Genomic DNA, 16,893 nt, shown 5'->3' with positions numbered 1-16,893 from the left:
GAGCTTCCCCCGCTCCCCATGAAACAAAAAAGTAAGTCAAAATCAACTTTATAATGGAAAGTGACTTAGATTTCCTCCAAGGCTTATTTTATTTCACTTTTCTGTTTTCATTTCAGAGTAATTCCATTAATTTCAGTAGAATTACTCTGATACATTACTGCAGTAACATCTGGAGATTAATGAGGCACCTCAGTAGTCACCAAAAATTTTTATACAAATTGCAGACAATCATGTAGATACTTTACTGTTGTCCTCTAATACTGTGCAATACAATGTGTTGGCAGGTGCTGTAAATGATATGGCATCCAACCCTGGTTATTACACTGAGTTGGTGGAAAAGTCCTTAGGAACGTGCACTTTAGCTACTGATGAAATTGAACGAGATTTACGTCGCTCCTTACCTGAGCATCCTGCTTTTCAAAGTGACACAGGAATTTCTGCACTCAGGAGAGTTCTTACAGCTTATGCATACAGGAATCCCCAAATTGGATATTGTCAGGTACAGCAGTTTTAAGACTCTTAGTGTTGGTTGTCTAAATATTAGCTCATGATGGCAGTATAGTGGCACCTCATAACATCAATCACATAAATATGTAATGGTTCTTGCTCAGTGGTTCACTTACTTTGCTTATTTCATCCTACTGTGTAACATGAGTTTTTATATTGTACTTGAACTTGTTGATAAATGCTGTCATGTCCACTTCATATACGCCTTTGCATTCTTACTAGACTTTTAGCACTTAAAAATATTTTTATGTAGTTTAAACACTATGCTCTGTATTTAATAATATAGAGGTGAAAGTCTTATAGTGGATACGGCTGTAGGTTATCCTAGCACTCTAAAAATGTGCTGTAAAGTGCTTTCAGAAATAGAAATTTTAACAAATGACAACAGTTGTGTTTTCACCGTCTTGTAAATGCTTCCTTTCCTGTTTAAATGTTACAGGCAATGAATATTTTGACATCAGTACTTCTGCTGTATGCTAAAGAGGAGGAAGCATTCTGGCTTTTGGTTGCTGTGTGTGAAAGGATGCTACCCGATTATTTCAATCGTCGAATCATTGGTAACATCTGTCTGTCTTTTTATCTATCTAGAATTGAATGTAAATGATCATTCATTAAGAACAAATGTAAGGAATGAGCTGAAGGCTGAACAGGGGAGAGAAACTGTTGCATTTTGTTCAGTATTGTGAAGTAGAAAATGGAAGTTACAGAGAATGTCCCAAGACTCCTCCTTAAGCAGGAGTGGATATGATTTTCAGATATTGACATTACTCTAGGCATAACTACTCAGGAAGCAGTCAGTTAGACTATTATACTGTTCTTTTGGAATTATAACTGCAATTCATACTATTTATTTGAAACTTAGCCAGCTTAAATAAAGGAAAAAGAGCTACTCCAGGTCCAGACTTAGTCTTTGATCTCATACTCAGTACTTGCAGGTGTATATGGTAGAAGAAAATTTGACGTGAAGTTTCTCTGTAATTGCAGAGGGGGTGTATTGGCTGTCAGGAGAATCACTGGAAGTAGCCACGCACCCACAAAAGTGCTAACGCACTTTACAGCATGCAGCAAGGCTCTGGACCCATACATAGAGTGCATAGCTTCCAGCATAGGGAACAAAGCCAGTGGTTCCATGCAGCTAGGCCTGTTTGCTTTTACAATAAAGTTGCACTAGGATAGGGGCTTTAGTTCTGGCCAGCGCTCTGAGAAAAGTATGCTTCTCTGTATTAAGATTTGGGTGGTGGTTTTGTTATCCTTTCCCTGCAGGTGCCTTGGTAGATCAGGCAGTGTTTGAGGAGCTCATCAGGGTTCATCTGCCTCAGTTGACAGACCACATGACGGACATGACTTTTTTCTCCTCGGTCTCTCTCTCCTGGTTCCTTACCCTTTTTATCAGTGTGCTGCCTATTGAAAGTGCAGTCAATGTGGTGGACTGTTTCTTCTATGATGGAATAAAGGCAATCTTGCAGCTGGGTCTCGCAGTGCTGGAATACAACATGGAGAAGTTGCTGACTTGTAAGGATGATGCAGAAGCAGTCACTGTTCTCAACAGGTATCAGTGTTAACTGTTATTCTTATGGGCTGCTTAGCAGCTGCTATAATTGGAAATAGATAAGTCATTCTGGGGCAGCTGAGAAGACATCTGGCCAAGACTTCCAAAGGCTTCAAAGGAATTAAGGGTTCATCTCGGGCTGAAATTCTGAAAGGGGTGGCTGGAAAGTGTGCCTGGATCCTCTGAAAATCCCACCCTCCATTAAAGTTCTTCTAAAACCATTGCCTATTTTGTGTATTTTAAAGTAAAAGCAATGTGGGTTTTGCCTGGAATTTATATCACTTATAGAAGGTGGCTTTCCTTAATGATGAGGTAATCTAGAGCACACTAAGACTGTTCCAAACAGTTCGAGCATCAGCTTACTGACAACATATTCTGCAGCTCAGTTCTTGTAGTTTAGGCTGCTGGCTCCTCTGCTGCTAATGGCTTAAAATAGAAATAAGACAAAAATAGCGTGATGAGGACAATCATGACCAGATGTTTGTTCTATATTAGCATTTGAAGAAGAAATTCAAATATACAACATAAAGTGCATTTTAAACTGATGTATTGCAAGCAAAACTTGCACAGTTTTTGCTTCACTACCTACCTAAATTCTGTTGTTGTTGCTGTGATTGTGTATCATGGAGTATTAAAACAGCAAAATGACTGTGCTATAGGGAGTCACCAAGTTGTGACTGTTAAGAATCGATAATAAGAATTTCTTTTTAGTGAGACTTTTAAATGTTGCATGTTTGAATAGGGTAGGAGCTACAGAATTAATGATGAAAATGTAATTTTTATTGTAAGAGACCATGCAGCCTGGTATTTATTGTAAAACCTAGCTGTACTCATTTAAATATTTAACACTTAAAAAACCTAACAGTAAGAGCACATTCACTCAGTTTAAATATGTTCAAATGTCTTGGCTTATGCATCTGAGGGAATTAAGATTGCCTTGGTCACAGTTCAGGACAAGCCTCTTTTCCTCTCTCCCAGTTATGTAGTACAACCTTGCTAGATGGATCAGAGAACCACGGGAATGCTGAGTAGAAGGGACCTTGGCAAGTCTCTAGTCTAACTTCTCACTCAAAAAAGGATTACTACTAGCACTAGATCACATCAGTCATGTTATTGTCTAGCTGGGTCTTAAAAACTCCCAAGGCTAGAAGCTCTACAAGCTTCTCTGGGTAGCCGATTCCCATGTTTGTATGTTTTTGTTACTGTTACAGCATATTTGTGCTACTTATGCTGATATTCTTTGCTATTTTCCATTCTCTGTGCACTTTTTCTTCAGTAGATGCTGATGTTATCGTTTTGTCGTGATAAGCTGGTTCCTGCTGATTTCTCGTGTGTTTGCTTTGTGCAGATTTTTTGACAGTGTCACTAACAAAGACAGTCCTTTGCCTCCAACTGTGCAGCAGGGCTCCAACCTCAGCGATACAAAGAGTGACCATCCAAAAGTGGACATTACTGATTTGATCCGAGAGTCAAATGAAGTATGTGTTCTTGTGGGTATGTTTTCACATCCCATGCAGTGTTTACGTTGCATGGGCTACCTTAAAGATAGTGCAACTGCATTGTACAAACTAGAGCAGAAAAGCTGTCTAGATTGGTAGAAATTGACTCTGTATTTTGTTGAGCCTGACTGAAAACCTTATAGGTTATGGGATAGGTTTGTTTTTGTATTGTTTTGGTTTTTTAACTGCCTGGAATGTGCTTGCTAGGCTGTCCTGAGTGGAGTTTCCTAGGTTCATCACAGGTCATGTATTGCCATCCCTCATTCACTTTATTAGTATGTCAACTAAATGACAAAGTACAGCAGAAACGGCCCTTGCATTTACTAATTTGAGACTGATGACTGCACATTGCAGATAGTGATAACATTTGACAAAACAACCTGTGCAGGAAACTGTGTACTTGAGTAGTTTATTGTATGGGTTAAATGACTGTTTAGAGATGTGTTAGGTGAGGAAGACCAGTTACAATCTTTTAGCACTTTCTTTCAATTTGCAAGTTTGATTTCTGCAGCGTCTAGCTTTGCAGCTCTGCATTGGGGAGGAAATAGATCTAGCTTCTCCTTCTCCTTTTGTCCTCAGATTTTCATGAGGCATTTACTTCCTTGGCATGATTTGTATGAGGGTATTAATCCATTTGTAGGTAGGTTTCTGCTCAGCCCACCTGAAGTGAAAGGCAAGCTGAGAGAAAAGATTTGTTCACATTTTGTTTTTTCTATTAGCAGGTTTCTTTTATCTATATGATACTTTTTTTTTTTTTCTTATTCTGAGTCATATGTTTCTAGTGAAAGGTCCATAATACATCTCTTTTGGGAAAATGTCCTGGCCTTGACTCAGAAAAGATTAACTGACTGTAATTTGTATAATTTAGGAACTGTCTCTTCTGATTTTTACTGAGAAGAGGGCTTTGCCTTTAGTGGGGTGAACAAAGACAAGAATCAGAAATTCAAGTTCTCTTGAAGTGTCTTTATAGCATTGGGCTAATCATATAAAAAGGCTGTGCTTCTGCTATCAGTATTGTTTCACAAGAATGTTATACTGAAGAATCATGTTTATAAAATGCTTTAAGGTTCTTGTAAGAAGAGTTGCAAACTGTTATGGGTCTTTCTTGTCATGGTGAGATCTCATAGTGAGGATGAATACTTGCAGAATAAAGAACAGAGATGCTAAATAATGAAGTGCTGTATATTGCATTCTGAAGTGTAAGCTGAAGCTTTCACAGAGATGGAATCATTACTGAAAGACAAAGCAAAAGAAACTCCCTTTCTTCTTCCCCTGCCTTTGCAGGCAGGTGACTGCACCAAAGCAATAGCCTCTGATTTGGTGTGGCTTTTGAACATTGATTTGGGCAGATCCTTGAACCTGAATCTCCCACTTCCAAGTTGACAGCCCTGTTCCTAAGCCCATATCCCCATTTCTATCTCATAGCCTCTTTTTCGGATGCAAATTTTTATCTTCAGTTGAAACTGAATTTCTTCAGTGCTGGTAAGTGTCACAACCCCTTGTTTGAGAACTGCTGATACAAAGTGAGAGTCAATTTCCTGCTTCCCATTTTGACCAGACAGTTAATTTCAACACAATTCTGTTGCGGTGAAGGGTTTTATTTTCATATCTCTGTGGAAATAAAATAAAACAAATTTCGAAATGGGAAGATTGCTGCAATAGAGAGTTGTCATTCTGCAGATAGGTCTAGTTACAAATCATGAATAAGTGAACAGAGATGTTCTTTGTGTTACTGTTGCTTTGCTTAGGTGTTCACAAGATAAATGAGATTAAGTGAAAAGATATGGAGTTGAATTTTAAAATGATGTTCAGTTTCATGCCTTTATGACTCAGGCACAAATGCAAGACTCATTCTTTGGCAGTCTAATCAGGTATGAAGAAGTCATGTTTAACTAGTGAATGGAAGAACTTGTACCATTTTATCACATCACACTAATTCAGAGTTACATTATACATCTTGTTTATATTCTTACTGAGGCCATTGCACAATATCAGTGCCCAGAAGCCAGACCAGTGAATGAGTTGTGATTCAGAGATGCAATTTCTCTCTGCTTCCTCTTTGTTCCAAGTCAGAAGTATGCTGGTAGTGGTCTTCATAGGAACACAGAAATACAGTTCTGGAAGAGAACTCCACAGGTCATCCAGTTCAGCTCCCTGTCCAGCATACACCCAGATCATCCTTGAAAAATGTCTGATGTTGTTAAAACTCTTCAACCAAAGAGAATCTGCAAAAACTTTAGCCCATTGTAGGGTTTCTCTGCCCTTGTCAGAAAATATCCTAATATCCTGTATAGTTCCTCTTGGATGCTCATAAAGCGCTATTGAGGATAGTCAATTGCAGTTTTCTCTGTGATTCCTTGTTGCTATTAGGTTGTTATTGTTCATCATGTACCCTTTCAACTCTGATCTTTTCTTTTTCTAGATTTAACACAACCAGTTCCTCTAACCTTTCCTCAAAGCTTATGCGCTCAGGCTCTTTATGACTGTGTTGCAGTTTTTTCATATCTTGTTTAAAGTGCATGGCCGAAAATGGGAACAAAACACGCTGTGGAAAAATTTCTGAAAGTCCTGCCTAGTTTGGTCATTTCTCACTCATTTGTTCTCAAAGTTTGTTATTAGAACCAGTTGTGCACATGGTACATGGTGATTGTGGTTAGGCCATGTCTTCTTGGTTGCATGTGTTGCTGAAGAGTGTCAAAAACCTTACAAAAGTAAAGATGTATCCTATCTGCTGTTTCAGTTCTACGCACTAGACTGAATTTCCTCGTAGGAGGAAATTAAATTGATTTGACGTGATCTTGATAAAGAATGTTGGCCCATTTTGATTTATCTTATCTGTTTCTATTTAGATTTTAATTGTTTAATAATTTGTTCCATGATTTCTCTGGGAATTTGTTTCTAGTTTTTGCCTACTATCCCACTTTTCTTTAAAGGTAAATGTATTTATTCTACTCCAATGCTCAGACACCTTCCCTGTCCTTCAGAAATTCCAGAGGTAGCTAGGAACAGTTCAGAAATTACTTCAGCTAATTTCTAAAGTTCACTAGAGTGAACTTCAAGCCCTGACAACATACACATCTTAGACTTTGCTACCCTGCAGTAGTAGTCACCATGTGATAGTAGAGTTGGATATAGAGCTGACACGTGGTAAAATCCCTTCCTTTGTCTTCCCACACAGTGAAGTACTCCAGTTTGTTCTTTCTCCATCACTCTTTGAAACACTTGCCCTTTTAAAAGTTACGCTGTTTAGGGAGAATGTTAGTACTCTAGTAAATGATTTTTTGCTGAGAGTTTCTGGGATCTTCCTTTGCGTCCATAGCTGTATTGTACTTAGATGCAAGAAAGACAAAAATATCTGCTTAGATGTGTCTAGCAACAGTTGATTTCATGGAATGATGCTTTTCTTCTTAGAGATATGGCGATATTCGATATGAGGATGTTGAGAGCATGCGCTGCAGGAACAGGCTTTATGTGATCCAGACGTTAGAAGCTACGACCAAGCAGAATGTGGTGAGTGACTTGGAAGAGCTAAACCCTTCCCTCTGATAAAATTCATTCCCTTTTGGAAAATTCTGAGAAGAGCTACATTTTCCAGGGCCAAATATATAATTTTATACACTGAAATCCCTCTCATCTGCAGGGTGTCTGTTAACCGAGGTTTGGCCTGTGATGTTTTCAGTCTGTGAATTACAGCATGACCTTCTGGTCTTCTTACAAGTAACACCATCGCAGACAACTTCTAAAGTCTGGCATGTCTCTGACACTTTGATTGGAACAGGCTGACCTATATTTCTGTCTGCTGTTGTTAAATTGTTAATGCATTTCTCTTAGAGGCATAGAGCACTGTAAAATGTCCACAGTGCTACAGTAAAACAATCACCTGCATTTTTACCCTGGGAAGCAATCCCAAATGTCACTGAAGAGATTATTGTACTGCATTCAACAAGGGTGCTTTTTGTCCGTGGTGTGTGTGGATGTTCGGTAATGCGTGCGTGGTGTGGTAGCTCTTCAGCTGCCAATATCATCCAATATCGGTTCAGACTCCTGAATGACGGTGGAGGTTGCAAGGTGCTTCCTTTGTTTGCCTATTTTCTTCAGTGGCTCATTTCCAATAACTGATGATAATGCTAGTCTATTTAACACAGTGCTTCTTTCTGTAGTAAATGTGGCTTGTAGCAACTGATACTAAAGGCTGTTGGTTGTGCTAAGATGGTAACTCTTGTATTTCATTTTACAAAACATACATATTGTGAAGATGGAACTTGGTCTTGTAGCTAACTTTATTTTAAAAAGCTGTGAACAATTTTTTTTTTTTTTAATTTAAAAAATGAGGATTCAGCTTCATTGTTGAGAGCTGAACATGCATTTGCCCATTATAAAGGAAGCGTTATGTTGTATCATTATAAATAATTGAGTTTTATCTCCTGGGTTTCATAGTGTAGGCTCAATATATGCAAGTAATGTGACTAGCTTTAAGCTCCCTTTTTTTGCGAGAAATCATTTCTTTCAGTCTATAATCTTCTGATTGCTTTTAAAAAGAAATTTTATTCTTACTCCTAATTGTAACATGCCAAAACCTGGAATATTCAAACAGTGTCTTTTAATGTAAGGTTGAGTCTCCCATAACTTTATTCTACAGGCTTATTCCAAAGAGGGAAGACTCATTAATTAATTTTCTCTTAATTTTGTTTCAGCTACGTGTTGTGTCCCAGGATGTAAAATTCAGTCCTAGTGAGCTTGAAGAGCTTTATGAATTATTCAAGGTAACGTGCCATTTTCCTCACTTACCAAACATCCATCTTAATGGTGGACTGTGTTATGGGTGTGAAACAGTTTTAACAAGTTGAGGTAAAAGCTAGATTCAACATATGTTTTACATGTCAGCTTTAAATCAAATTACATAGCTAACTTCCCACATCTTTCACTCAGAGAGAGTTGTTTCAGAAAATCTAACATTTTATCTTTCCTTTGCAGAAGGAGCACTTTCTTTCCTGTTATTGGAATGTAAATAGTCCTGTCTTGCAACATCATGATGCCAGCCTGCCATATCTTGACCAGTATCGGATTGATTGCCAGCAATTCAGGGTTCTCTGTCATCTCTTGAGCCCCTGGTCACACTGTGCAAACAGAGACTCGCTTGCATTGTGGACATTCAGACTGATGGATGAGAGCTCCGATTGCCTTATAAACTTCAAACAATTTGCCTGTGTTCTTGGTATGAGAACAACACATATATGTAGCACATTCACAAGGGAACTCCATCTTGGGAGTAGTCCTGCAGTGTATCACCTTCCATACACTATATAAAGAGCCTAAGAAGACTAGCCTCTTAACTTAGGGTCAAATAGTCTGATTTTTATCATGTGACATTAAATGCAAAGACTGTTTAAATGGCAAGCCAAATGCTCAAAGTATATTTATAAGCTTGAGAGTGGGAGCTACACTATTCAGGTGAATGATAAAGGCTTTAAATTACGGAACTGTGCTCTCATTTCCCTGTCTGTATTTCACCATAAAATAGCTAACACAAGGCTTTACAAACTAGTAATTTTTCTGAGACATTAATCGCCTGGAGAATAATCTCCTATTTGAGATTAAACTTAAATATGGCTTTACCAGCAAAATATCAGAAAATTAGGAAATGGTATGATCTCATTGCCCAGCCTGTTTGGTTGATGATAAATGCTTCCTCATACTAAGCCATCTCATACACAGATCGTGCAAGATGACCAATGCCTTATATCTCTGGGGAACTGAAAGTTTTCTTGACTTACTACTCTGTTCCTTTCATCTTCTTTTCAAAGTGGTATTGTTCAGGAAACAAAAATTTAAGGAAAAATGCTGAGAAGACATTAGTGCTATATTTCTTTGGTACTGTGGTTTCATTTTAGTAAGTGATAGACATTATTAGTGTTCTTTCCTCAGCGTAGACAAACCCCAGGCTCAGCTGCAGGTGATACTGCCTTCCTTAAGCTTCATCTCTAATTATACTCCATGTAAGGTAGGACACATGTCCAGTTCCATCCTCTCTGGGTGTATTTGTTTAGGTTAAGAGGGTGTTTTAAATTTTGGTCCAGTTGAACAGACTGTCTTGCATCTTTCCTCTGACAGATACCATGTATAATGGAAGTTTCACTGACAAACTCAAGCTTCTTTTTAAGTTGCACATCCCTCCAGGTAAGTGAGAGGCGGTGGTATTTGGGGAGGGCTGTTCCTGGCTTTTATTATCTTTGCATGGTTTTTTTTCTTAGCTTTACTTTTCTTCCTGTTGTCACCAGTCCTGGCTACAGTACAGTCCAATAGCTGTAATACAGATGTGTATTTCTTGTGATGTATTCTTTGGAAGGACTTAATCTGCTCCAACACCATTTCTCTTCATAGGGACCATTTGCCTGCACAAAGCTTTTGCTTTTTATCACTGCTTTGGTAATGCTTGGGAGCCCCCAGACCACTTTATTCATTTATTTATTGCAGCTTTTACTGAAGTAGAATCTCTGAGCCCTTCCAAAGGTGGTGATCTTTCAAAAGAAGAACTGATCCACTTCAGCCAGCTCAGTGGTAAGCTCCAGAGTATGAGGCTTTGCCTGCAGAACATTAGAAGGAATCTATTCATTATCTCATGGTGAAAAATGATGAGCTCTCTTCTGAAAACTAGTAAATCCAGTAAATCATATCACTGTTAACAAGAATCCTCTGCAAAGATCTTCTGTAGATAGTTACATTTTCATAAAGTAGTGCAGAATTTGTGGATAGCTGGTCTGATGATTGAATTCAAAGGCCATGGTTGTTTACATGGAAATAGGGGAGTGTATTTGGTCAGCATTTTTCAGCATAGTAGGCAACCTGTTGCAGTAGTTGTTGAAGTGATGGCCATTTTACTTTTGCATTCAAGGCATAATGAAATGGCGATGATATTTCCTACCTCAAGAAATAAAATATCCAATCCATAATTGTTTTGAGGCACATAAGCAAGTGTTTCAAAATCCTTTGCTTCCACTTTAAACCAAGTAAGCTGAAAAAAGTTTTGTGGGGTCTAAGTTTATGGAGTTGATAAAATACTCTGTTTGGAAAGCTGTGTGATTTTACTTCTTTGGAAGACAGATCCTTTTTGGTTTTTAAAAACTATCCAAAAGTACCTTATCTGTAATATATGGGTACTGTTCTCACCACTGTTCAAGACATGGGCCGTGAACATTATGAAGATTATTTGCTTGATATAACTGATTGCAGTTTCTTTTGTGATCTCCAGCCTCATGGTGGCTTCTATTTTTATAGAAAGTATATAAATCTTATCATGTGGTTTCTTCTTGGCCTAATCTGTGTTGAGAACATAGGGGGTCGGTGAGGGTCTTGCTCCTTAAGGAAGGAATGTTTGATAAAAGGAAATGAACCATTGGTCCTCCTTTCTCAGATAAATAACTCTTTCTTCTTTTTTTCCTCCTAAACTGTAGTTTCATCTGTTGGGGATAGTATTGAAAGTGATTCTTTGAAGAGCAGCCCAGAAAAAGGTAAAGAATCCTGGAGGCACATTTGGTAACTGCGTGTCTTTTGGGGGAGTAGAGCTAGGAAAGTGTGCTGGTGACAAAGTATACTGAATAACGTCATCTCTAGCGTAGTGCTAACATTATATCCACTTTTGTAAGTATAGTCCTGGGGAGCGAGAGGGTAATGTAAACTCTGATCCTGTTTAGTCCTTGGCCTTACCACTCTGCTGAGAAGGAATGACATCGAGGATGCCATTTCTTTTGCTCATCATCCCTTATGGGAAGCTCTTAGTTCTTGTTTGTTCACTTTTTTTTTTTTTTTTCCTTTTTGTCCAGTAGGAAAGGGGAAGGTTGATATTCAGGCATATCTGAAGCAATGGCAAGATGAACTTCTTAAAAAAGAAGAAAACATTAAGGATTTGCCAAGAATGAATCAGGTAAACTGTCTGTCTCAGTCTTATTTAAGTCTATTTTTGACTGCTGTTTATCCTTTAAGTCCTATTAGTAGTTTTCTAAAGGACTTGTAGGATCCCTTAAATTTCACACCTTTACTTTAATCATTAGACTGTGTGTTTTTTAAACTGCTGTAACTGTAAGCTTATGAAGAGAGGGACTTTCAGACACACTTAGGTTTATCAGGGCTGGTCCGTGCCCATATTGTCATTAGAGCAGTTGTACCAGGTGCCTAGCAGCAGCAGGCACTGGACTGAGATCACAATGTGTAGTGAAAGAGGACGGTTGTGTTGCTGTTCTCTGAATAGTCTCCTCTGTATCCCTCTGTAGTCTCAGTTCATCCAGTTCTCAAAAACTCTGTACAATCTGTTCCATGGGGATCCCGAGGAGGAACTGTTATATCGGGCTATAGCGGTGGTTACCAGCCTCCTGCTGAAAATGGAAGAAGTTGGGAGAAGACTGCAGAGTCCCACATCACCAGTGAAAAGTCCAGTTGCCGTTATGGAGGTGCCTGCTGAAATCACCAGAAAAGGGCAGGAGGAAAGCAGCTCTGAGCAGACTGAAGGCAGTAGAACACAGAGTTTGAGAGGGAACCATGAATGGTCTTTTGCCTTTGAACAGATTCTGGCATCCTTATTAAATGAGCCAGCCTTTGTGAGATTTTTTGAGAAACCTCATGACATAAAAGTTAAAATAGAGTGTGCTAAAAATTTACAACTTAAAGCAAGAACCAGAGTGTAATTTTCTTTACCTTTGACTCTGAATGAACCACATAAAGCGCTTACAAATGAAGGTTGTTACTATGGAAATTGAGTCTGGTGTTTACATAGGGAATGGAGTTTGAAGAGTTAGCTTTAAATATCAGATTACTGGTATGTAATGTAAATAAAAATAGTTCGAAGCACAATCACTTTCTTGCATTGTTCATAAGTTTCACTCCAACAAAAGGACTGAATAATAAACTGTCTTTACCATGTTATTAAAATATGCAACATTGCTTGGAAATACTAGATGTGACCTATTGCAAACCTATCTGAGTGACAGCTGTTACAGTGCGTGCTCTCCAGGTTCATTTCTATTACTGTGATAAAAGGAATAACTTCCAGCCATTTTCACTTAAAAGGAGTATCGACAGCTTAGAGCTTGTCTTCCAGGTTAGTTTAATTAGTTATTTCCAAACTTGCATGTGGACTGGGATCAAAGCAGGGTGAAGAAGAGAGGCTATGGTAGGCACAAGAGCATGAGGTTAGAGAAGAAAGTTGCCCTGCTCTCAATTCCTCTGCTTTGGTGTTACCGATGGTCCTGGACTCTTGCAGATTCCAGCCCCTCATCGGCAGTTTTCAGACTGCATTATCCCAGCCCACGTCTTAGTTTTTGCAACAAACAACTGGTTTCCTGCTTTTCTAGCTCGGCCTATATATGAGTTCTCTTTCCCATTTTCATACCAATCCTCCTACAATATAGGTGAAAAGGATAGCAGCTTGTTTGGTCATCCAGGCTGCACACGGATGCAAAAGCTAGCATAGATTGTTGAAATCAAGGGAAAGCAGTGGCAAAATCTGTCTGACCACGTGGTGGTTGTCATTTGTCTTGCAAGAGGAGCCGTTGTTGGCTTCTTAGGAGCATGCTGATGAAATGTGTAGTTTTGCTTGTGTTTGGAAAGCCCAAGCACAGACCATCTTTAGCTGCTTTGTAGTTCCTGAATGCTGACTATTGAACTGCTAGGGACAGATTGCAGTTGCTCCTTTGCCTACCCTGAGTCCATTCCTCAACCTAATAATTATTCTTTCTTTTCTGTAGCTCTCTGGATTATTGCTACTGTAATATTTTCTATCTGCCAGGATTCATGGCAACAAGAAAGTCCTCTGGAATCTGACTTGAAATTTTTAATATATAAAAAACGATACAGGAAAAATCCTGTGGAGGCAAGCTCTGCCAGCGTTAATGCTGATAAATGTTGACCTTGAACCTTCAGTAGCTGGTGCTAGAATGAGTTTAGAGAAAGAGGGGAAGAGCTTGTATTTTAACAACAACAACAAAGTAAACTGGGAGTCTCTGCTAAACTAGTTAAAAATGGCTGTTTCTAAAGCCTGTGTGACAATCTTTCTCTGCAGAGCAGCATTATTTTTATACTGTGCATGTTTTTTGTAAAGAAGCGGAATGGGGATGGTATCATTCACTGAGGCTTTTCTTGCAATACTAATATGAATGAAGAATAAAATGAAATTTTGACTTGTGTTACAAGTGCTTGGTGAAATACCATCATTGCAATTGATGTTAAAGTTCCCGTGCTGCTTCTAAAGAATACAGTTTTGATCAGGAGCAATGAATTTATGAATTATTTCTTCTACTCTCCCCCATACTCTCAGGTATTAATGTAAAATAAAGTTTTATTGAATGAACAGTAACTCCAAAAACTATATCATATATGTGAGAAATGAGGAAGCTTTTTTCAGACGCCTTCACAAAGTAATTACACTTGATACAATATAATACCGATTTGTATTTTTATGTGTAAAATATAAAAACTAATTTATGCATTCATATGGGTATGTTTCTGAGGCAAAGTAGGGCAACACTGTGTTACTTTTAAAATGTATTCACCCACTGTTTTCCTAATATTGTTTTAGAAATACAAAGCAGATGATATTGTTGTTCTAGTCTGGGACGTACTCAGATAAGGTTTGCTTGGTGAGTAATTCTTCTGCAAGTAGCCGTGCCAAAATTGTAATGGAGCCCCATGAAAACAGATGCAGCTGCCCATCTAAAAAGCTTTTGTAGGTTTATGACGGATATTGTTAATTTCAAGAAGTAGTCAAAGCTATGAACTATTTGCTAAGCAAGGTAGCACAGAGATATGGAAGTCTTAGAACTCAGTGACATTTTTTGGTTGAGAGCCAAGATGTTAAGATCTCAGTACAGAAGACTGTACTGAAGGAACTTGCAAAATACAACAGCCTTGTGACATTACTTGGTTTGCTTATGCAAAACTGAGCACCTTTTTAAAATACCATTTTCTATTAGTGTCAATCCAAGAGACTGTAGAGCCATTACCAGTTATGTAGTAGCTCTTGTCAGCTATCATATCTATGTATAAAGAGAGATTACCAGCATATATATATATATATATATATATAAAAAAAAAATAGATTTAAGGTGAGAAGTTAGGATATGTAGGGGAACACTAACTTTTATTAACTGCATGGATTCTGTTGGATTTGTTTATTTTTTTTCCCAAAAAGGGTAATGTCTTTAGATCGTTCCTGTAATACACCTGCAGGCTGATCCAGCAAGACTAGTCAGAGTGGCCAGGCATCCAGCCGCAGCAGGACGGAGGGTGGAGCAAGGTGGCTTCCAGCAGGCTGGCAGCACTCAGGCAACTGCCTAGCTGGCAGGTTCTTCCTTTTGGAGCCTGTGGATCACTGATCCTTTAGGGAGATCTAGATGCAGCAAACGCCAGCTATTTCCAAGGAGTGTGACCCAGAGGTGTGTTTGCTGGGCTGCTTCCAGAGTGTGCTGTAACATTGAGGGACACTTGCGCTTTGCTTGTGACAGAATAACTCTGGAGTTAGTGTCTGGCTGCTTTCCTTCCCTTTCCTATGGTGGAGATAGGCTGGCTAACAAGTACGTGCAGGCTTGGTTGGGCTTGGGGGAGCCAGAGCAATAGAAGCTCTTTCCCTCTCCAGTCCCAAAAGGTGATGCCTTGACTTTAAAGCCCTGCATAGTCAGGGACAGAGATCCCCAGGCGATACAGCTTTCTGGCCAGCTGAAGTCCTTGGTGATGCAAAGATGAACCCAGGTTCACATCACATTGCGTTAGGACACTGTGGGTGTGCACACTTGTGTTGCAGGAGGTCAGCTGCCACATGTAGCTGGGAGTTAAGCAGAAATTCTAGCAAGGAGTCCGGTGGTTGCAGGGTGTCTGACCCAGAATTACTCAGCTACTTCCCAAGGGGGGGACTTTCCATTCACATTGTAACTTGGAAGTTTTTAGAAGTGTTCTTGGACTTCGAACAGTTCATTCACTAACAGGAAGCAGCGTGGTTAAGTGAGTACTGATGTGTCATTTCACATTATCTATGTTATTTTTTTGTGTAACAGATTTCATGAAGTTAAGTCTTTTTATTTTTTTGGTTCAGTTATAGGAAATAAATGAATGTGCATCATTCAGTACAAAATAGACAGTGGTAGGTAGGATATAGATTGCTAAAACTAGTGATGCTGTTTATACAGTTTTAAAATTGCACTACCTGCTGCAGCGTCACCAGCGTCACTTGGCAGCTATGCCATGGTTATTTACCCTGAAACATTCTCGGTGGCTGTTAGCGTACACTGCACAGTCCTTTCTAGTGGCTAGGCCGTTATTATTGTTGCTATGCGCAAAAGATGCCTTTTGTCAAACGTAATCGTTAGCCCAGGGGGATGGCTAGCAGAGCTGCGGTGTTCCCTCGGTCTTGCAATACAGAGCGTGCTGCTCGGGGAGCCTGTCGCCGTTCCCTGCACGCCAGGTGAACGGTGGCAGCCCTGACCACCACGAGGAGCTGGCTGCTTGACCTCTTTGTGCGCCGAGTTCAGGGCTTGAACACACGAGGTGAGGGAATAGCTGAACTACCAGTAATAAAAATACGAGCCCTTTCCACCATGGTGGAGAACTGCTTGTAATTCAACTGGTAGCATTTCCCTGGACATGGAAATTGTCGCTGCCATGTGATTCAGAAAAAACACTCTGTGTTTCCATCCATTCCTAAAACAAGCCACTTGTTCATCACTCCAATGGCTAGATGATAACGTATTTTTAGAAGAGTTTGCTACCATAGTGACTAGGAAATAGCCGTGTGTTGATTTTACCAGAAGTTTCTCATCCAGTTGTACCATACAAGGTTCTTGATTGCAATTGCAGTTGTTATCTGGACTAAAACAAAAAGAAATATTCCAATTTGTTTCCAGGAAAATAGGCTATTTTGTCTTTTTTGCTATAGCTTTGTCACTTTACCAAGAAGGCAACACAGGTTTGTGTTGGCAGGTTGGCTTTTTATACAATGTATTGTATGCAGAAGTACTGTAAGACAAATGAGGTGTAAAATAAAAATGTTTCACTTAAAAAAAAATACCTGTTTGAGGCACTATTATTTCTCATGATGGACTATTTCAGAAGTTCCTTCAAGAGCGTTGGTCATGTTAAAGCTACGTTTAGTCAGTGCTTTCCAAAGCAAGGACCAACCCAAACCCACATTAGGATGCCAGCCTCCCCCGAAGTGGAGGAAAAATGAAGAGGAGACCCAGATCTTGAAGCCGAGGACTAGTTTAGCCGTGCATACAGCCTGAGCTTGTTTCAGTGCCAAGACAGCAAGTGAGTTAGCCCAGGAAGAGTACTGTTAGTTGTTTTTTGCATCCAAATTAA

The 16,893-nt window shown here is 39.3% G+C and overlaps 1 protein-coding gene across 2 annotated transcripts in view; it reads left to right on the top strand.

Annotated features, from left to right (window-relative positions):
• Positions 1 to 16,600, top strand: part of TBC1D8B (TBC1 domain family member 8B) — a 42,570-nt gene extending 25,970 nt beyond the window's left edge. The window contains exons 10-21 of one of the 2 annotated variants that reach the window (XM_050901723.1): positions 285 to 499; positions 947 to 1,064; positions 1,771 to 2,056; positions 3,405 to 3,534; positions 6,967 to 7,065; positions 8,250 to 8,318; positions 8,530 to 8,770; positions 9,667 to 9,732; positions 10,030 to 10,113; positions 11,007 to 11,063; positions 11,379 to 11,476; positions 11,823 to 16,600. In XM_050901723.1, the coding sequence (XP_050757680.1) occupies positions 285 to 499; positions 947 to 1,064; positions 1,771 to 2,056; positions 3,405 to 3,534; positions 6,967 to 7,065; positions 8,250 to 8,318; positions 8,530 to 8,770; positions 9,667 to 9,732; positions 10,030 to 10,113; positions 11,007 to 11,063; positions 11,379 to 11,476; positions 11,823 to 12,233 (1,874 nt within the window). In that variant the 3' untranslated portion in view covers positions 12,234 to 16,600. Of the gene's footprint in view, positions 1 to 284; positions 500 to 946; positions 1,065 to 1,770; positions 2,057 to 3,404; positions 3,535 to 6,966; positions 7,066 to 8,249; positions 8,319 to 8,529; positions 8,771 to 9,666; positions 9,733 to 10,029; positions 10,114 to 11,006; positions 11,064 to 11,375; positions 11,477 to 11,822 lie in introns of both variants that reach the window. The other variant, XM_050901721.1, reaches the window with a different exon arrangement.
• The last annotated feature ends 293 nt before the right edge of the window (positions 16,601 to 16,893 follow it).

The sequence above is a fragment of the Gymnogyps californianus genome, chromosome 9, assembly GCF_018139145.2.
Source record: "Gymnogyps californianus isolate 813 chromosome 9, ASM1813914v2, whole genome shotgun sequence".
In the NCBI taxonomy this organism is placed as follows: Eukaryota; Metazoa; Chordata; class Aves; order Accipitriformes; family Cathartidae; genus Gymnogyps; species Gymnogyps californianus.
The sequence above is the reverse complement of the archived record's forward strand: the minus strand, read 5'-3'. Positions and strand labels throughout refer to the sequence as shown.